The sequence below is a fragment of the Bufo bufo genome, chromosome 9, assembly GCF_905171765.1.
Source record: "Bufo bufo chromosome 9, aBufBuf1.1, whole genome shotgun sequence".
Taxonomy (NCBI): Eukaryota; Metazoa; Chordata; class Amphibia; order Anura; family Bufonidae; genus Bufo; species Bufo bufo.
The window spans coordinates 182,208,866-182,230,592 of NC_053397.1; the positions used below are offsets into that span (position 1 = coordinate 182,208,866).

The 21,727-nt window shown below is 45.3% G+C and overlaps 1 protein-coding gene across 3 annotated transcripts in view; it reads right to left on the reverse strand.

Moving 5' to 3' along the window:
- The window catches only part of PHF2 (PHD finger protein 2), a 245,121-nt gene that overhangs the window by 57,279 nt on the left and 166,115 nt on the right, over positions 1 to 21,727 (reverse strand). For all 3 annotated transcript variants that reach the window (XM_040408835.1, XM_040408833.1, XM_040408836.1), the window contains exons 5-12: positions 20,627 to 20,768; positions 18,711 to 18,897; positions 16,732 to 16,894; positions 13,238 to 13,325; positions 7,707 to 7,813; positions 5,043 to 5,134; positions 3,419 to 3,508; positions 2,233 to 2,640 (exon numbers count right to left, since the gene is read on the reverse strand). In XM_040408835.1, coding sequence (XP_040264769.1) covers positions 2,233 to 2,640; positions 3,419 to 3,508; positions 5,043 to 5,134; positions 7,707 to 7,813; positions 13,238 to 13,325; positions 16,732 to 16,894; positions 18,711 to 18,897; positions 20,627 to 20,768 — 1,277 coding nt within the window. The remainder of the gene's footprint in view (positions 1 to 2,232; positions 2,641 to 3,418; positions 3,509 to 5,042; positions 5,135 to 7,706; positions 7,814 to 13,237; positions 13,326 to 16,731; positions 16,895 to 18,710; positions 18,898 to 20,626; positions 20,769 to 21,727) is intronic.

Consider the following 21,727-nt stretch of genomic DNA (forward strand, 5'->3'; position numbering starts at 1 on the left):
AGGTAGTGTAGACTGTAGTGTAGACTGTGGGTCAGGTAGTGCAGACTGTAGTACAGACTGTAGGTCAGGTAGTGTAGACTGTAGGTCAGGTAGGGCAGAATGTAGTGTAGACTGTAGGTCAGACTGTAGGTCAGGTAGGGCAGACTGTAGTGTAGACTGTGGTACAGACTGTAGGTCAGGTAGTGCAGACTGTAGTGTAGACTGTGGGTCAGGTAGTGTAGACTGCAGTGTAGACTGTGGGTCAGGTAGTGTAGACTGCAGTGTAGACTGTGGGTCAGGTAGTGTAGACTGCAGTGTAGACTGTGGGTCAGGTAGTGTAGACTGCAGTGTAGACTGTGGGTCAGGTAGTGTAGACTGTAGTGTAGACTGTGGTACAGACTGTGGGTCAGGTAGTGCAGACTGTAGTGTAGACTGTGGGTCAGGTAGTGTAGACTGCAGTGTAGACTGTGGGTCAGGTAGTGTAGACTGTAGTGTAGACTGTGGTACAGACTGTGGGTCAGGTAGTGCAGACTGTAGTGTAGACTGTGGGTCAGGTAGTGTAGACTGTAGTGTAGACTGTGGGTCAGGTAGTGCAGACTGTAGTGTAGACTGTGGGTCAGGTAGTGCAGACTGTAGGTCAGGTAGTGTAGACTGTAGTGTAGACTGTGCGTTAGGTAGTGCAGACTGTAGTGTAGACTGTGGGTCAGGTAGTGTAGACTGCAGTGTAGACTGTAGGTCAGGTAGTGTAGACTGCAGTGTAGACTGTGGGTCAGGTAGTGTAGACTGTAGTATAGACTGTGGGTCAGGTAGTGTAGACTGTGGGTCAGGTAGTGTAGACTGCAGTGTAGACTGTAGGTCAGGTAGTGTAGACTGTAGTGTAGACTGTCGGTCAGGTAGTGTAGACTGTAGTGTAGACTGTGGGTCAGGTAGTGCAGACTGTAGGTCAGGTAGTGTAGACTGTAGTGTAGACTGTGGGTCAGGTAGTGCAGACTGTAGTGTAGACTGTGGGTCAGGTAGTGTAGACTGTAGTGTAGACTGTGGGTCAGGTAGTGCAGACTGTAGTGTAGACTGTGGGTCAGGTAGTGCAGACTGTAGTGTAGACTGTGGGTCAGGTAGTGCAGACTGTAGTGTAGACTGTGGGTCAGGTAGACTGTGGGTCAGGTAGTGCAGACTGTAGTGTAGACTGTGGGTCAGGTAGTGTAGACTGTAGTGTAGACTGTGGGTCAGGTAGTGCAGACTGTAGTGTAGACTGTGGGTCAGGTAGACTGTGGGTCAGGTAGTGCAGACTGTAGTGTAGACTGTGGGTCAGGTAGTGCAGACTGTAGTGTAGACTGTGGGTCAGGTAGTGTAGACTGTAGTGTAGACTGTAGAGTAGACTGTAGGCCAGGTAGAGTAGACTATAGCATAGACTGTAGGTCAGGTAGTGCAGACTGTAGTGTAGACTGTAGTTCAAGTAGTGTAGACTGCAGCGTAGACTGTAGGTCAGGTAGTGTAGACACTAGTATAGACTGTAGTATACGGTAGTGTAGACTGTAGGTCAGGTAGTGTAGACTGTAGCATAGACTGTAGGTCAGGTAGTGTAGACTGTAGTATAGACTGTAGGTCAGGTAGTGTAGACTGTAGTATAGACTGTAGGTCAGGTAGTGTAGACTGTAGTATAGACTGTAGGTCAGGTAGTGTAGACTGTAGTATAGACTGTAGTGTAGACTGTAAAATAGACTGTAGTGTAGACTGTAGGACAGGTAGTGTAGACTGTAGAGTAGACTGTAGGCCAGGTAGTGTAGACTGTAGTATAGACTGTAGGCCAGGTACTGTAGACTGTAGAGTAGACTGTAGTGTAGACTGTAGACTGTAGAGTAGATTGTAGTGTAGACTGTAGACAGGTGTAGAAAATGATAAATGAGACAGGCCTGGCGGCCCGCCCATGCCATGCCCCCCTTTTTTTTTTAGACCTGCTGTGAGCAGGGAAACGTTACAATCTGCGACAGATATACGCCAGGAACTGGCGTATATCAGTACGTAAATGACCCCCTAAGTATGTTGTTAATCTATCTACTGAATAATCTAACTTTAGATTAGTTTATCTAATACTGAATGGTCTATCCATCTGCAATCAAGCTACCTATGGTCAATCTAGCTATCATCTATCTATGAGCTATCTTTCTTTCTAGGTCTCCTAGGTATAAGGAAATATTAGCACTATCATGGCGATCACATTATAATGGGTGCACACATAGACAGGCGTATACTCACTGTCGCCTTCTTTGGTGTGTCGATTTTAATGAGCGCATCCTTAGTGTGAGCCTCAAGAACATCGAGGTCAGGGGACTCCGTTCCTGAAGATGGTGAATCTTTGACCTTCTTTGACTTCTTTTTGCCTCCCTCTTTACTTTTAGGTGGTTTTGGAGGTTTGGGCGTTTTAGGAGGTTTGGGCAGTTTGGCAACTTTTGGAGGTTTTGTCTCTTTGGGGGGTTTAGGCAGTTTTGGAGGCTTGGGTAACTTTTCGCTCTTAGGAGACTTTTTTTTCATCACTTTTTCCACAGGTGGAGGGGAGTCTGGCACGGGTGAGGGAGGTTCTTCTTTCTCGATTTTCTCTGAAATATTGTTCCCTTCTGGAATTGTGTTGGCACTGATGTCCGTTTTGTTGACTTTTGATGCATTCTGAGTAGAGAAAAAAGACTGGTTATTTAAAGGAGTTGTGTCATCTCACTAGGATATGCCACCAATGTCTGATAGGTGCAGGTCCCGCACCTATTTTAAGGGTGGAGCCAGCAAAGTGAAGAGTGGACTGTGCATGCACAACCGCCCTGCATTCATTTCTATGGGACTGACGAAAATAGACGAGAGCCTCCTTTGGCCATTTTCGGAAGTCCAACAGAAATGAAAGGGAAACACAACACGCAAACGCGTCCACCGCTCCATTCACCTTTATAGGGCTGACTGAAATAGCTGAGCCAGCGCTCGGCTATTTTTAGCAGTCCCATAGAAATGTATGGAGGGCAGCTGTGCATGAGCGGTCTACTCTCCTTCACTCTGCGGGGTCCGATCTAGAGAAAGCCACCTCTAGGACCCTCATCTATCATTCATTGGTGGCATATCCTTGAGACGACACAACCCCTTTAATCTGACCACACACAGTAGGCTTGAGATGCCAGCAGCTGGACTGCCATCAAGCAAAGAAGATGGATGGGGAATAGTTTGGGCTATTTGCATACCCTGGACTCCTAAGCTCAGGGAAATAATACAGTGGACTCCAAAGTACCGCAGCGGGTGACTGATAGAGAGAACAAAAAGCCTCCTTGGACCAATCTAGCAGTTTCAGTAGTGGTGGGGTATTGAACAAGGTGTACTCATCAAAAATTATATTTGCTTTTCATGTTAAAAGGAAATGGCAGAAAGTTGCCTTTCAGGTTTAGCTGAGAGACCCCTAAAGACCCACCTCTGTTAACCGTATTTCTTTGGCAAGGTCCTTGATGAGCTGTGAGGGTTTGAAATGTTCTGGAAGTTCATCTTCATGTTCTAACAGAGCCTGGAAGAAACAATGGCAATATGTTACCAACTAACAGACACAAAAGAAGGCCCACCTGGCTTAAAGGGGCTTTCCCATCTAAGACATTTATGGCACATCCACAGGATATTTCATAAATGTCTGATAGAACCACATCTCCAGAACAGAGGTCTCCCAACAACCGTCTCATGACCACGGTGAATGTTGAGGTGGCCACACATGTGCAGCTCTCTCCATTCACTTCTATGGGAATGTCTAAGATGGAAAAAACCATGCAAACTGGTAATAGAGCTATTAAAAGAGAATCCTTTCTTAGAATTGTATGGCCTGTAACTAGGACATGCCATCACAATATGACTGGTGGGATCTGATCTCTGGGACCCCGGTCAATCCCAAAAACAAATGAGTAGTTTCCATACAAAGAGGGTGGTCACGAAATGTGTGAAGGACCCAAGCAATTAGTGATGTATCCCCTTCAGTGTAAATCTCAGTATAAAGACCAATACTGGTGAGAAAGTGATGGTATATCTTGTCAATATACCATTATTTCAAATTGTGGGAAAACCCTTTAAAGGGATCATTATCTTCTAACCTCTTACAGCAAGTTATAGTGTTTACTGTATTTTTTTGGGGAAAAGTTTCTTCACAACATTATGCAACTTTCCAATATATGTTGTGCTTCAATTCCTCACGGTTTTCAAGATCTCTGCTTGAAGTCAGTAAGTGGTTTTTGCCATAATTATTCCATTTTGGCAATCTACCCCTCACCCAGCTCCAAACTAAAACAGAGCCTTCACATGTGGATAAACCCTTTAAATTGGGAGGTTAAAACCCCAATCTCCTCTTATCTCAAAAATACACGCGCATATCTCATTAGGAGACCTAATGAGCTGCACATCTGTGTGACGTCAGGATCTCAGCCTTTAGATTTAAACAATGAATGCTTCCATTCACTGAAAGTAAACAGAGATACAGCAAATCACAATGTAATTGTATAAATGACACAAGGCCTTTCAGAATGGCATGCGGTTTATTTTTTAAAGACAGTGAAGTATACAATAGTATTAAAGGGCATGAAACGGTCGTCCGCAGTAGAAAAACAGGCTTTTAATAATATGCTAATTACCCCCTAGGTGCCATGAGGGTGGTGCTGTTGCACCCAGAGGCTCCGTTCTCCGTCTGCTATGACATGCCCCCACTGCTGTGACAGGCAGGCCAGACAGCCTTGCCCTGAAGTCTCGGCGAGAGCGCATTCAGCGTATGCGCAGTAAAGGGATGGAGATCTCTTTACTGCACATGTGCCGAACGCGCTCTTGCGAGAAATCAGGGCTAGGCGTGAATACGTTTTCACTGCTTGGCCTGTGTATCGCAGCAGTGGGGGCACACCATGGCTGACAGGGAGCAGAGCATCTGGGTGCAATGGCACCACCCTCATGGCATCTAGGGGGTAATGTGCATATTATAAAAGGCCTTTTTCCTACCGACAAGCACTGATCTACTGCAGCCGACCGTTTCACCATATTAAGGATCTATACTTCTGGTTTACATAACTTACATGTTTTTTCGTCCATGATCTAAAGGCTCCATTCAGAATTTTGGCTCCTTGGACAAGGTGAGGCGCTGGCTGCTTTCCCGACTTATGTAATGCTGCAGAAATACAACACACAAGATTAATAGTGCAATTTATATGTTACCAAGATGACAGAGACAGGTTCATGTTATTAGTATGTGAATGATTCAAGTGTACATTTTTTTGCGTTTTCAGTATCACATGATTCTTTTCAGCCAATCAGCAGCCCCGACAGATCATCTGTGATTAGAAACAGAAATTATTGGTTTTATTTTCAGCCCCCGATAGGCACTTTGGGGGGGCTGTTTCGCAGATGAAATTACGCAGATGTAGGATTAGGGTATGATACTGAATGTCACAGTGATTATATTTTCTTGTGTCTATTGTTCTGTATGTAAATGAATTTTTCTGCCCAGACCTCATAATCTAATTGTGGAGTATGGAAATGATGCAGTCTGTCAATAGAGCAGAGGCATCCTACAGATGACCATAGACAGGAGACAGCGATCAGTGTAGACACGTCTAGTGCCCCTTATCTCCTATTGATAGTGGTGACCATATCGGCCAGTGATTGCCTGAGCAGGCAGTGCAAGGAGTTTCCAGTGTGTCTAGTCCTAGAACAGGCGGTGGGGAACCTCCGGCCAGTGGGCTATGTGATAATTTCATATTGCCCCCAGCTGCCTGTCAGGGCATACCGTATTTTTCAGACTATAAAACACACTCTCTCCCCCCCCCCCCCCAAAAATTGGGGGAAAAGTTCCAGTGCGTCTTATAGTCTGAATGCTAATGAACGCTTCCATTATGGAGGCACAGGAAGGTGAGGGCAGCACTGCGCTGGCTGTACTCACCTTCCCTGGTCTTCTTCTGGGCTCCGCTCTGTGTCCTGATGCGTACAGCGTCAGGACGAAGTGCACGTAGGTACGCACTATGACTTGATGCTGTCAGGTCACACTGCACAGTGGGACCTGGAGGAAGCAATAAGCGGAGTGGGGAGTCCTAGATCTGCAGCGCCATCCAGAGTAAGCGAGATTTTATATATATATATATATATACTCTGTGTGTGTGTGTGTGTGTATATATATATATATATATATATTTTTTTTTTATGTATGATCTGAGGTCTGATGGGGGTCTGATCGGAGTCTGACAGGGACTGGGGAGTCTGATGGTGGTTGTGAAGTCAATCCGAGGCTGAATGGGGGGGGGGGGGGGGGGATGGGTCTGATCTAAGGCTGGTGTAGGCTGGGGGTTCTGAAGGGAGGCTGATCTGAGGCTGATGGAGGTTGGGGGGTCTGATCTGAGGCTGATGGAGCTTGAGGGTCTGATCTAATTATATGTTTGGCCAAATATAGCAGTCTAATTTTTAAGTTGAGAATTTTGTATGGCCCGCAAACAATGTTACAAATATCCAAATGGCCCTCGGGAGCTCTATCCCTGTCCTATAAGAAAGAGTGGAGTTGTGCGCGGCCCCGAGCAGAGTCAGACAGCAAGTATAAGGGTGTGGCCACACTTAGCGTAAACCCTAATGATTTTCCCAAGCAGACAGGGGAGGATTAGGTGGGCCAATGCCTATGGGGCCACCCAAGCCCTCCTCACAGCCACCGGGTGGGTACATAATAATCTCTCATCATTAATTAATGCTAGGAGCATCACGTACAGTAGGTCTCTGGCATGCGGCCACAGGTGCCCTCCTGAATTCAACTGCATTGTTCTCCTTAGTACAGTGGTACTGTGGCAGGGGTGGCATTATTTTGTATTGCACTGTTTTATTTGATTCTGCTGGGGTGGTATTTTGTGCCGCACTATGGCATTGATGCCATCGCCTATTTATGTTGCCCCTTCCATCTGTCAATTTGGACCCGCCTACAACATGGGGACACTTTTAAGGTTTTTTCCAGGGCCACTTGAAGTTCCCAGTCCACCCCTGCCAGGAGAATTGTGTGCGGAAAATCTGCTGATTTTACAGTAGCAGCAAAAAGGATGAGATGAAATCCACCGTGAAATCCACATATAACTTGACATGTGGTGCAGATTTTAAGTCCACAGCATGTCCCTTTAGGACTTCACCTTGTGCACAGAAGAACCTGCAGCACCCCTGCGGTACTTTCTGTAACAAACTATGCAGCATTTGGTGCGGAGTTTGCTGCAGCAGAACATCGGCAGTGGACTTCTACGTGTTTGAAAAGCATATCCCCACCAAAAAATGAAGCTTACCATTGAAATTATAGCTTACGTGGTTCATACTCAACAATATGTTCAAGTTCTAGATGTTTCCTAGCAACAGGTACTGGAGACAGTAGGTGACTACACCGAAATCCCACATTCCTGTGGAGGGTATTTAGCCACTGTACTGAAGAAGCGCTCGTGGTTGGGTAGCAAACCATTCATAGATTTGCAGACAACAGGTAAAAATAGAGGACTCCTGGCCAATGTCAGATGGTTGACCTGGGGTGCTTGCGCCGGTTAGGCTCTTTTCACTTTAGCACTATTTCTGTTCTTCTGCTCTGTGATCTTTGGAAAGTGATTTTCTGACATTTTTCAGAAAGAAAGGTTGCAACTGCTTGCATCTACTGAGGACTAGCTGCAGCCAGGACTTCTTCTGGGAAGATAGTCAATGCACTGGCCAGAAGATCTCACTATTTTACATACCTTTGAACTTCTCAAGTAGATGTCTTCCCACATACCAACAAGCAGTCTCATAACTTGGGAACTGGGTTAAGCTGACAATCTTCAGTCTCCTTTCTACCTCATAGGCTCTGCGGGATAAGGGATATAACAAGTTACTAAAGTCAGAAAATATACCTTGGTCATTTTAAGCAGCGAGCGGTTGGCACTGGCTGGTTGCTAGGAATATGTTGCCTGACCACTGGTATTAATCAGATATATTCTAAAAATAATCCGGTATCCTCTTTTCTAAGCAATGTCTAATATCCAGCCCCTCAAACTGCATTACTTAAAGGCGTTCTCTCACTTCAGCCAGGGGCATTTATCATGTAGAGAAAGTTAATACAAGCCACTTACTAATGTATTGTGATTGTCCATATTGCTTCCTTTGCTGGCTGGATTCATTTTTCCATCACATTATACACTGCTCGTTTCCATGGTTACAACCATCCTGCAATCAATCAGCGGTGGTCGTGCTTGCACACTATAGGAAAAGGTGCCAGCCAGGACCGGAGGACAAGGGAAAAGCACCGGCCCATGCATGTTTCTCCGGTCCTGGCTGGCACCTTTTCCTATAGTGTGCAAGCACGACCACCGCTGATGTATTGCAGGATGGTCGTAACCATGGAAACGAGCAGTGTATAATGTGATGAAAAAATGAATCCAGCCAGCAAAGGAGGCAATATGGACAATCACAATACATTAGTAAGTGCCTTGTATTAACTTTCTCTACATGATAAATGAAGTGAGACAATACTGATGGAGATGCGGATATCATTCTTCATTAGAGCTCACCCAAGACGGCCCCCAATATCCTCCTGTAGAGGACAACGCCTTATTTACTCAAGTGAGGAACAAAGCACGAAGCTTACGTCTATCCAAGAAGACCCTCCTCCTTTTGGTGTCATATATGACGTATGCTGTACTGGTGTTAGTGAGAAGCCATTACAATATGGCGCTGGCACACAGATGTTTACATTAGTTCACATACCAAAGTATGTAAGATAGTGCACAATGCGCAGATGCTAACTCTTTTCTTCTTATCTTCTTAGCCAATGAAGCAATGGCATGAGCCTCAGTAGGGGAACGCCCTCTCTGAAGTTGTATAAACTGCTTAACTTACTGTAATAAAGAGAGATAGTCTTTGACCCACCTGTGTGTCAGTGTCTGTCTCTACCACTCGTGGATACTAACCCCTTGGGGTACCCTGATTTGGAGCACCAGAGTGCATCTTAAATGTTTTAACTGTAAAGCAGTTTCAACAATAACTTTAAGGGAAAGGCCACATATGGCAGAATTTTTCCACCACAGCAAATCTGGTTGCAAATCCTCAACAACACTGCAAAATGTGCATGTATTCCATTAAAGGGGTGAAACCCAAGGGGAACCTATCTGCAACATAACGAGCATGCATGTAGATGGAGATTTCAAAAACCCATTTGCATCACAATCCGCAGCAAATCTGCCCCATCTGAACTCACCCTAAGGCTACTTTCACACTGGCGTTTTGGCTTTCCGTTTGTGAGATCTGTTCAGGGCTCTCACAAGCGGTCCAAAACGGATCAGTTTTGCCCTAATGCATTCTGAATGGATAAGGATCCGATGACGAAACTGAGCCAAACGGATCCGTTCTCACACACAATGTAAGTCAATGGGGACAGATCAGTTTTCACTGACACAATCTGGCACAATAGACTTTCAATGGTGTTCAAGACGGATCCGTCTTGGCTATGCTAAAGATAATACAAACAGATCAGTTCTGAACGGATGCAGACGGTTGTATTATCTTAACGGATCAGTCTGTGCAGAAGATCCATGACGGATCCGCACGAAACGCAAGTGTGAAAGTAGCCTTAGGAAGGATTATTTGTATATGCAAGTCTCCCTTAAAATACTTATTTCTATATGGAATCTTTATCTCTTAAAGAGGACCTGTCCAAGGGTGTCTTCTAAGTCCGCAAAACCCAAGCCGTATGTTCAGCTGCTGGTGTGATGCCTGATGGCATACGTGACATTGACGCAGAAAGCCCCTTTTCCTTTTAAGGCTACTTTCACACTAGCGTTCAGGTGTCCGCTCGTGAGCTCCGTTTGAAGGGGCTTACGAGCGGCCCTGAATGCAGCCGTCCGGCCCTAATGCATTCTCAGTGGAGGCGGATCCACTGAGAATGCATCCGCCTGCCAGCGCTCAGCTCAGTGAGCGGACACCTGAACGCTGCTTGCAGCGTTCGGGTGTCCGCCTGGCCGTGCGGAGGCGAGCGGATCCGTCCAGACTTATAATGGAAGTCAATGGGGACGGATCCGCTTGAAGATGACACTATATGGCTCAATCTTCAAGCGGATCCGTCCCCCATTGACTTTCTATGTAAAGTCTGGACGGATCCGTTCAGGCTACTTTCACACTTAGAAAATTTTCTAAGTTATAATGCAGACGGATCCGTTCTGAACGGATGCAAACGTCTGCATTATAGGAGCGGATCCGTCTGATGAAACATCAGACGGACCCGCTCCGAACGCTAGTGTGAAAGTAGCAGAGTGGCTTAGACTCTAGAAGATAAAATCTAAAATCTGAGATAAAGCGTCTGCCCTTTGATATGTTCTGCCCTATGCACTTGTAGGCAGATTCTGCATTTTTTAATATTGATTGAAAGTTGAGTCTTTTCAAAGACGTTCGCTTTTAAAGATTCTTCAAAGGGGAGTAATATCATAACAGTCAGTACGGCAACCAGACAGCAGCTCTCACTTAAAAATCCGGGAACGCAAAAAAGCGGTAAAGGAACCAAGACATAAATACGGAAGATAATCTTGCCTCCACCGTTTGACGGTCCTGCAGGATTTTATGCATGTTCCTGAAAACAAATTGCGAAGAAATCCCGCGGAGAACACAGAGATTTTAATCTCCTACCAATGTCTTCCATTTCAGGCCGGAGACCTGATGAGAGGGAAGAGTTCAGCAAGGGGCAGGGTTTAATTCTGTTTGTCCTATTGCAGTCAAGTTAAAGGGAGTCTGTCACCAGCATTTCACTTTTTTAACCCTTCCCATAGCTCCCTAGCATGCTTACAGTTAATAAAAACGTTACCTCTGGAATCAATCCTGGATTTATAGAACCCTCAAAAACGATCTTTATAAGATATGCAAATGAGGGCTCGCAAGTGCCCAGGGCGGCGTTACTCTCTTAGATGCCCTGCTTGCTCAGCCTTCTCATTGCGTCCCCCCGCCCCTTCCTACCCTCCCATCCTTTCCATCTGACCGCCTTTGTACTAACTTGTTATGCTGCCGATATCCCGTGCCTGCGCACTCATTCCTTTGGCCGGCGCATGCGCACTGCGATGCCCATTCCTTGTACGGCATCACAGTAACTATTGCGCATGCGCCGGCTAACGACGCGAAAATCGGTGACAGACTCCCTTTAAAGGTGGGAGGCTCCTGCTGCAGCCAGCTGTCATAGACTCTGGACGGTGAGCAGATAGAGGGGGAGACATGGCTGAACTCATGGGGCACAGAGAGATTTCTCTATATATTTCTCAGTGTTAATTGTAATATCAGACAAAATAAGATCATAGAAAAATAAGAGTTTAATGGAGGAAGTGCCATTTTTTTTTTTATTATTATTTGTGCATTTTCCCTGTTTACTGTAGCTTTAATATGTAATATGTTAGAAGCAGCCAGTTACTGGTTTACACAAGTTATATGCATACAGTTGCAAGAAAAAGTATGTGAACCCTTTGGAATGATATAGATTTCTGCACAAATTGGTCATAAAATGTGATCTGATCTTCATCTAAGTCACAACAATAGACAATCACAGTCTGCTTAAACTAATAACACACAAAGAATTAAATGTTACCATGTTTTTATTGAACACACCATGTAAACATTCACAGTGCAGGTGGAAAAAGTATATGAACCCTAAGACTAATGACATCTCCAAGAGGTAATTGGAGTGAGGTGTCAGCCAACTGGAGTCCAATCAATGAGATGAGATTGGAGGCATCGGTTACAGCTGCCCTGCCCTATAAAAAACACACACCAGTTCTGGGTTTGCTTTTCACAAGAAGCATTGCCTGATGTGAATGATGCCTCGCACAAAAGAGCTCTCAGAAGACCTACGATTAAGAATTGTTGACTTGCATAAAGCTGGAAAGGGTTATAAAAGTATCTCCAAAAGCCTTGCTGTTCATCAGTCCACGGTAAGACAAATTGTCTATAAATGGAGAAAGTTCAGCACTGCTGCTACTCTCCCTAGGAGTGGCCGTCCTGTAAAGATGACTGCAAGAGCACAGCACAGACTGCTCAATGAGGTGAAGAAGAATCCTAGAGTGTCAGCTAAAGACTTACAAAAGTCTCTGGCATATGCTAACATCCCTGTTAGCGAATCTACGATACGTAAAACACTAAACAAGAATGGATTTCATGGGATCATACCACAGAGGAGGCCACGGCTGTCCAAAAAAATATATTGCTGCACGTTTACAGTTTGCACATAAGCACCTGGATGTTCCACAGCAGTAGTGGCAAAATATTCTGTGGACAGATGAAACTAAAGTTGAGTTGTTTGGAAGAAACACACAACACTATGTGTGGAGAAAAAAAGGCACAGCACCCCAACATCAAAACCTCATCCCAACTGTTGGGGCTGCTGGACGGATTGCTATCATCAAAGGAAAAATGAATTCCCAAGTTTATTAAGACATTTTGCAGGAGAACTTAAGGCCATCTGTCCTCCAGCTGAAGCCCAACAGAAGATGGGTGTTGCAACAGGACAACGACCCAAAGCATAGAAGTAAATCAACAACAGAATGGCTTAAACAGAAGAAAATACGCCTTCTGGAGTGGCCCAGTCAGAGTCCTGACCTCAACCCGATTGAGATGCTGTGGCATGACCTCAAGAAAGTGATTCACACCAGACATCCCAAGAATATTGCTGAACTGAAACAGTTCTGTAAAGAGGAATGGTCAAGAATTACTCCTGACCGTTGTGCACGTCTGATCTGCAACAGGAAACGTTTGGTTGAAGTTATTGCTGCCAAAGGAGGTTCAACCAGTTATTAAATCCAAGGGTTCACATACTTTTTCCACCTGCACTGTGAATGTTTACATGGTGTGTTCAATAAAAACATGGTAACATTTAATTCTTTGTGTGTTATTAGTTTAAGCAGACTGTGATTGTCTATTGTTGTGACTTCGATGAAGATCAGATCACATTTTATGACCAATTTGTTCAGAAATCCATATCATTCCAAAGGGTTCACATACTTTTTCTTGCAACTGTATATCGTATTAGTGCCCATGGGTGTAAAACAGGGAAGTCTTCTCTCCATAGAAGAGAGCTGCTACAAAGAGGGGCTCCCCCCTCAAGGGAATCAATAGGATAAGAGGTAAATCGAAAAATATTTTCCATTTATAATTAAAAGAAATATAGGATAATGTCCAGATATTCATCCATAAAAATGTCAAAATTGGCGATGTCTTGTATTAAAAAAGTACAAATAAGTATAATTGTAAGAGTGAATTATACCTCATTTGCATTTCCACGCTCAGGCTGTGAAGGTAGTGACCGGAAAATGCTAAACAGTCCACGGGGGTCAATGTTGCGTAGATCCACCCTACAAGAGGGACAGTTGTGTTCATTAGTAAGTATATCATGAGTACATCATCAGTATATATCATGGCGCTCCCATCTTACAGAGAGAGGTACTCTCCCATAGACACTCCAGAAGATCTTCATAATACGCTGATGTATGGAGGCACCATACGATGACACATAGTACAGAGTCATAGTCCCACCATGTGCCACTGTACATCTCTGTATATATACAGTTCGGGACCAATGTTAACCCATGCTTTACCACATCTGCGGATGTCTTCACACACACATTTTACAATAATTTAGATGGCAAGTCATCTAAAAAGACTTTGCATCAAAACTATCAATGTGTTACAACTAGGGCTGCACGATATGGGAATTTTGTGCGATTGCGATTAGGGCCCTAAAAATTGCCATAACGATATGCGATGCGATATTTTAAGGGAATTGTGCTAGAGGTCTATTTGCTTGGATTTTCCCATATGAGCCGCTGACGCGGCTGGGTATGACATAGTTATGGGGGATTTGTGGATGGCACTGTTATGGGGGATCTGTGGATGATGCACTGTTATGGGGGATCTGTGGATGATGCACTGTTATGGGGGATCTGTGGATGGCGCTGTTATGTAGGGGATCTGTGGATGGCGCTGTTAAGTAGGGGATCTGTGGATGACGCTGTTATGTGGGGGATCTGTGGATGATGCACTGTTATGGGGGATCTGTGGATGATGCACTGTTATGGGGGATCTGTGGATGATGCACTGTTATGGGGATCTGTGGATGGCGCTGTTATGTAGGGGATCTGTGGATGACGCTGTTATGTGGGGGATCTGTGGATGACGCTGTTATGTGGGGGATCTGTGGATGACGCAGTTATGTGGGGGATCTGTGGATGACGCTGTTATGTGGGGGATCTGTGGATGACGCTGTTATTATGTGGGGGATCTGTGGATGACGCTGTTATGTGGGGGATCTGTGGATGACACTTATGTGGGGGATCTGTGGATGACACTGTTATGTGGGGGATCTGTGGATGACACTGTTATGTGGGGATCTGTGGATGATGCTGTTATGTGGGGGATCTGTGGATGACGCACTGTTATGGGGGATCTGTGGATGATGCACTGTTATGGGGGATCTGTGGAGGACGCTGTTATGTGGGGGATCTGTGGATGACACTGTTATGTGGGGATCTGTGGATGACCCTGTTATGTGGGGGATCTGTGGATGACCCTGTTATGTGGGGGATCTGTGGATGACCCTGTTATGTGGGGGATCTGTGGATGACCCTGTTATGTGGGGGATCTGTGGATGACCCTGTTATGTGGGGGATCTGTGGATGACGCTGTTATGTGGGGGATCTGTGGAGGACGCTGTTATGTGGGGGATCTGTGGAGGACGCTGTTATGTGGGGATCTGTGGATGACTGTTATGTGGGGATCTGTGGATGACCCTGTTATGTGGGGGATCTGTGGATGACCCTGTTATGTGGGGGATCTGTGGATGACCCTGTTATGTGGGGGATCTGTGGATGACCCTGTTATGTGGGGGATCTGTGGATGACCCTGTTATGTGGGGGATCTGTGGATGGCGCTGTTATGTGGGGGATCTGTGGATGGCGCTGTTATGTGGGGGATCTGTGGATGACGCTGTTATGTGGGGGATCTGTGGATGACGCTGTTATGTGGGGGATCTGTGGATGACCCTGTTATGTGGGGGATCTGTGGATGGCGCTGTTATGTGGGGGATCTGTGGATGGCGCTGTTATGTGGGGGATCTGTGGATGGCGCTGTTATGTGGGGGATCTGTGGATGACGCTGTTATGTGGGGGATCTGTGGATGACGCTGTTATGTGGGGGATCTGTGGATGACGCTGTTATGTGGGGGATCTGTGGATGACGCTGTTATGTGGGGGATCTGTGGAGGACGCTGTTATGTGGGGGATCTGTGGAGGACGCTGTTATGTGGGGGATCTGTGGAGGACGCTGTTATGTGGGGGATCTGTGGAGGACGCTGTTATGTCGGGGATCTGTGGAGGACGCTGTTATGTGGGGATCTGTGGAGGACGCTGTTATGTGGGGATCTGTGGAGGACAGTGTTATGGGGGATCTGTGGAGGACACTTATGGGGGACCTGTGGATGACGCTTGTTATGGGGGATCTGTGGATGGCACTGTTATAGGGGATGTGTGCTATGACACATAGGGCCATGAGGGGGGCCAGCATAAGACACACATATAGCATCTTATGCTGGTCCCCCTCATGGTCCTATGTGTCCCCTCATGTGTCCTAAACTGCGCACATAACTGGCTTTGTGTGTAAAGTATTTTACTACTGTCTGAAACAATCTCTCTCCTATTGATAAAATGGCCAGCCTCTGTACTCACTTTCACTATGAATGCACGGTAGCGAGTGGGTCGGCCGGCGCGTGACTGACGTCACTGTCACGCTCCTCCCACTTAATTCAGGAAGCAGGAGCGTGACTAAGCGACGTCAGTCACGCGCCGGCCGGCTTGCTGCCGCTCGCTGCAGTGCATTCATCGTGAAAGTGAGTACAGAGGCTGGCCATTTTATCAATAGGAGAGAGCTTGTTTCAGACAGTAGTAAAATACTTTACACACAAAGCCAGTTATGTGCGCGGGGCCCCTTCATATATAATCGCAGCATTTTCAGCTCGGCCAAATCGCCATATCGCATTTGGCGATTATCGCGATTCGATTATTTTTTCGATATATCGTGCAGCCCTAGTTACAACTATAAAATTGTTATAAAAGGGGCACAGGTTATGCTTCCAAGGGCTATATACTTCAGCTGTGGTGCTGGCATGGCTTCCTTGGCGCAGCTGCCAGACATATCTATTGGAATGACAGGGCACGGCGGGTGCAGAGCTTGGACCTGTTTTGTAGTCTTTAGTATTAGATATTTAACACGAGTTGTGCACTGCTTTAATATGCGTCACAGCCATCATTTATAGGGGTTATCCCATGACTGATGTAAACCATATAGTACATTGCAATCTCTTTCTAATAAACTTACAACCAGCCCTGTACCTCACATGGATCCAGAGACCTTCTCATCCATTGCTCTGCTAGATTTATATCAAGCTGGCAGGTTAGGGGGCATGTCCTTTGTACTGCAGATGGTGGCAGTTGAAGGAAGGAACCGAGCATGTGCTTCCATCTCAGTGAGCAGGACAGAGAAATTAGAAAAAGAGCAAACAGCAGGGGGCGCTGTACTGATAGATTTTCAGTGAATAACTCAGTGGCTATGCTAAATTTTTAATTACATGGAATTACAAAAGTATTCAGATCCAGGTGCTGGGTTGAAAAATGCTGAGTATTTTTTGTGGAACCACCCCTTTCTACCACGTCAGGATCTGTGATAGATGTTAAATACATGGACGGTATCAGACCATTTATGTCTCACCTGATGGAATGAACAGAGTCTGCCCCTGCTTCACTGTGCACTTGTAACATTTGTCTACTTGATCTGCAAAGAACATCTCGTAGTGATTGGCAGCTGATCTCCAGCGTTCATATAGGGAGATATTGGCTGAACCCGGTCTGATCAGATAAAATATTTTTTCCCCCTGAAAAAAAAAATATATATAAAATTCCGTCATATAGCTGTGTCATCACTAACAATCTTATAAGTGGACAGGTCACTGCTTCCTACCGGCACATTCCTTTTCTGCGGCCATCTTATGGCTAAATCCTAGAAACTTACACCTGTATTTAATTAACATTTCACAGTTTCAAATGGATTGTCCTGTTAGGGAACGGCCGTGCAGCGCGCTGAGAAACGGCTGCGCTGAGATCTCTGAGGTCATGCGAGGCACACCCGTATGCAAGTGACTCATTACCACCCGATTGCTTTTTCACTGTGTATTGTTCATGGCCACATGGTTTTAAAACTTACCGAGCGACCATTAACAATGTAAAATTAAAAAGCAATCTGTTTGCAAGGAGTTACTGGAATACCTTCTGGCCTTAGGGCCGGGTCTCTCTGCTTTCCGGCATTGGCTGAAGCTTGTAAGTCTCCGCCTCATTAATTATAATGGGGACTAGCGGAGATCCATCCGCATTCCGGCAAAAATGAAGAGAATCGTTCGAAAGAAAACGGCTGCCTGCACATATATCTGCATGACAGAGGGATACAGGACACTGTTAAATTGGGCTGAAAAACAGAGTCCGAAAAGTTGTGCTAACGTAATAGAGAGGACCCCTGTGCGCATGCACAGCAGTCCTCGCAATGTATTTCAACGCAGCTTTAAATGCAGACAGTGGGGGAATGTGGGGCAGGAGTAAAATAAAAAAATTGTGATCTAGAGTCCTTATCTGCAGTCAGGGGCATAACTACTATAGCGGCAGACCATGCGACTGCTATGGGGCCCATGACAAGAGGGGGCCCAGTCTTAGTTGGGATTCTCTCCTCTTCTACTGGAGGTGAAAACGTGGTCAGGATTCTACCCTCAAAAGGTACAACTTTTAGCAAATGAGGCAGTGGAAAAATTGCCTAAGAGTCATTGAAAAGGGTTTAGGCAGAAACCCTTCTGTTCTGTGTGGGGGCCTGGTTTGATCCATGCTATGGGGCCCCTACGCCACTGTCTGCAGTACTACTCATGTAGTCCAACATCGTGGTGACAGATTCCATTTAAGCTGGCTATACACATTATATACACCTGCCAATGAGGCCAGCTGTCCATCAGTACTCCTGAATCTCCCCCAATTTCAAATGTCATGAGGCTGTTGGATTTCAACATGCTCAATCCTTTTGTTCTGATGGAGATAAGCCGCTGCTACAGATGTTTGACAGCTGCTTAATCCCCTGTTCCCAATAAGAAAGAATGCAAGCTCAGCCTACCCAAGCGTGCATGTGTATGGGACAACCGGGTATGGGGAGCAGAGAGAGAGCGGTTAGCCTAAGATATATGGCCAACTTTAGATGTTTAGTTCACGCAAAATCAGTATTATATTGAAATGTATGCATAACTCTTACAGTGCAGTCATGTGCACTACTAAATATCCTGAGAGGAACAGGCTTAGGTAGGGCGCTGAATCTCCTTAATGAGATCAACCCTGGATGGAGACCTTAGCAATGCTCCATGGGAAACGGATATCCAGAGGTTTCTCCCAAGAGAGAGACCCATCCAGAATCCTACTCCGTACTGATGAGGTGCAAGCACCCCAAAACAGCTGTTTATGGATGGATATCTGGCTTGGCTATATTGCCTTGTCAAATCCCAAGGCTTGTTGGAAAGTCAGATCTTAACTCATAAAAAGCCACTTCCAGTAGATGGTGCTGGATAGATGGTTCCCTTTCTTGGAAGATACCTCTTGGCATATGAGAGGAACAGACAAATGGAATGGGAAAATACCCCTAAAAAAAACAACATGGTGACGTACCTTAAGCACATGGTACCAGGCTGAGGCACCTCCCGAGTCTATGTGGAAGTCGGTGTAACTGTCTTTCACACATATCAAACAATACTTGTTCACTTTTGGTTTTGCTAGAAGAGCATCATCAGGCCAATGGTTGTCCACCCATGAGAGCTTCTTAACAATATCTGGAGACTCCACAAAGCTGGACATTCTACAGATAAGACATGGAGTAAAAATTCTGGACATTTCTGAACGCATGCATTCACGTAATACACATTTTTATTTTGGTGATGACACTGAGACCCATCAGATGAGAACATCAGTAGAGAGGGAGGTCTGGCCTGTGTCACAATCCTCAGAACATGTGAAGACTATGGTCCATTACCTCGGACTCACATGCAGATACTCTGTAATGAATGGAAACTACAGACTTGGAGAGATGAAACTCTCAGGGTCAGGAGACTAAAGGCCACAGGAGCACAGTGGACTTTTTATTCTAGAGATTGCTGGGGGTCACACAGCCCTGTCCTCCACCCGTGACATCTTCTGAAGGATCTCAGTGAGGTTTCAGGTGATCCTTCCATCACTTATGTGTCCCTATAGGATATAGGCTATAGAATATACTGTAAGTTAAAACAGTCCAAGTAGAAATCACACTTGTCACATTTCAAATGACTGATCAGGCTCTAAAATGTAATTATTTGTCCACTTACTAGAATAACATCAGAACAATTGCTCTCCATATTCCTATTAGACCATATGGATGTCACAGAGAGGGATCCGCTGCCTAGGACACCCCTCTATCAGAAGTTCTTTGTCACCACGAAGGGTGGTCCAGTCTCCTGGCATCATGGCGCTGAGCAGACTGATGTCGTTTTATGGGAAGTCATTCAGTATGATTGCTCTTCCCATGCTTAGGTGTCTGGTCCTAGACCAGGATCGACAACCTTCACTATATAAATATGTATACAGAGAGTTGTCATCACTAAGTAGGACCGCCCACTGGACTCCTAAGTATAGAAAGAGCAGGGATTTGAATTAATAAAATAAAAGCTATGATGAATCTCTTCCCAGGCGTATCAAGCTGCTCAACTCGCACCTAAATGTAAATCGGGAAGCCTTACATTTTAATTATGAGCATCATTATAGGGTTTGTCCCATCTCACAAAGTGATTGCTTATTGCTAGGATATGCCATTGCTTTAAGATCGACATTGGTGGTCCGATCCCTGGGACACCCTCCAATCCTGTCCCCGAGCACATGCAGTGATGTCCCATTCAGGTGATTGAAGCTGACCATAATTTCTTGCATATCCAGGTGACCGAGGGGACCGCACGACCATATGTATTTTGCAGTGGATTTGCAAAATACGGCTGATGTCCGTGTTGCATCCGTTTTTATGCAGACCTGTTGGCTTTAATGGGTCAGTGGTCTGTATTTTGCGGCCAAGTATAGGATGTGTTCTACCTTTTCGCAAAACGGACGTGGAAAGCACACGGATGACTGGAGTGCTTTTTTTGCATATGTATGTCCATTCTGCAAAAGACAGAATGTCTCCTATATTTGGCTGCAAAATGTGGAACACTGACCCAATGAAGTCAACAGGTCTGCAGAAAAAGGGATGCAACACGGATGTCATCTGAATTTTGCTGATCCGCGTTTTTGCAGACCGCAAAATACATACGGTCGTGTGCATGAGGCCTTACTGTATTCTCGGGATCATTGGAGGTCTCAGAGGTCAGACACATAGCGTTCGTAAAGTACTATCATTTCCTCGGTTAATCATGCCTGCTTTACAATGTTGGTCATAGAGAGCTGATAAAGAAATTATTTTCATTAGGGACATCTTTCCTATCACAGTGTGTACTGAATACCAGTGAACATATCTGAAAGTCCTCAAGAGTGAGAACCAGCTGAAGATACCTCTCCATCGAGCTCACCTTGTGTCAGAAAATTCCAAGTTGGTGACGTTGAGAACCCTTTTCCTATTAGTGCTGTAGTAATAATCCACAAATTCCTTGAGCTTCATCTTGCAGTCCTTCTGTTTTGTGACGTCTGTAACATCCACCAGCCTCTCAGGACCTGTAAACCAAGGTTAAGGAACCGTTACTGGCGTTACGCTGCATGGCTTCCAACATATATCTCTGCCTGGAAGAGCCGTGTGTGCATTGTAGTCAGCAGATGACACCGGGAAATGTCTACATGTAACAGGCAGAAGTACTCGCTACCAACCTCGTCTTCATGCCGAAGGAAAAAAGCAAAAATGACAAAGAAAGAAGACAAGCACCTATAATGCAGGGGTAGACAAGCTGCTGTAGGAGCCATTTAACCACTCCAGGAGACAATAGAAACCTCAACCTTAGAAAACAACCCAAAAATAACAGTTCTGGTGCCTTGGAGCCTCAGATGTTGGTGGCATATCGCTGGGATAGATGAAAGGAGGGCGGCCGTACATGTGCAGCTGTTCTCCGTTCACTTCGAGGGTCCTGTTCTGGAAATAGAAGTGGGTCCTAGAGGTGGGACCACCTACACCGGTCTGACATTGATGGTATATCCTAATGGTCTGCCACCAATGTCTGAGGTGACATGACCCTTTTAATCCTACATCTCCTATACTAAACAGCAAATTTTTCTGGATGTTATATTGAAATTTCTTTGAAAATTCTAATAAAAAATTATTTTGTTCTAAACAGCAGCAATTCATTTATTGTTATCATTAGTAGTAGAAGTATTAGTAGTAAGAGTTGTTGTTGTTAACCCCTTAATGACCAGGCCTGAAAAGGCCTTAATGAACAGACATTTATTTGTGATTTATTGCATGTGTAGGTTTAGGGTCCATTTACACGTTCACAAAATGGGTCCGCATCCGTTCTGCAATTTAGCGGAACGGGTGCAGACCCATTCATTTTCAATGGGGCCGGAATGTGCTGTCCGAATCCACATTTGCGGATCCGCACTTCTGCATCCGTGCTTCCGTTTCTGCAAAAAAAAAAACAAAAAAAAAAAACATGTCCTATTATTGGACAAGATTAGGCATTTTC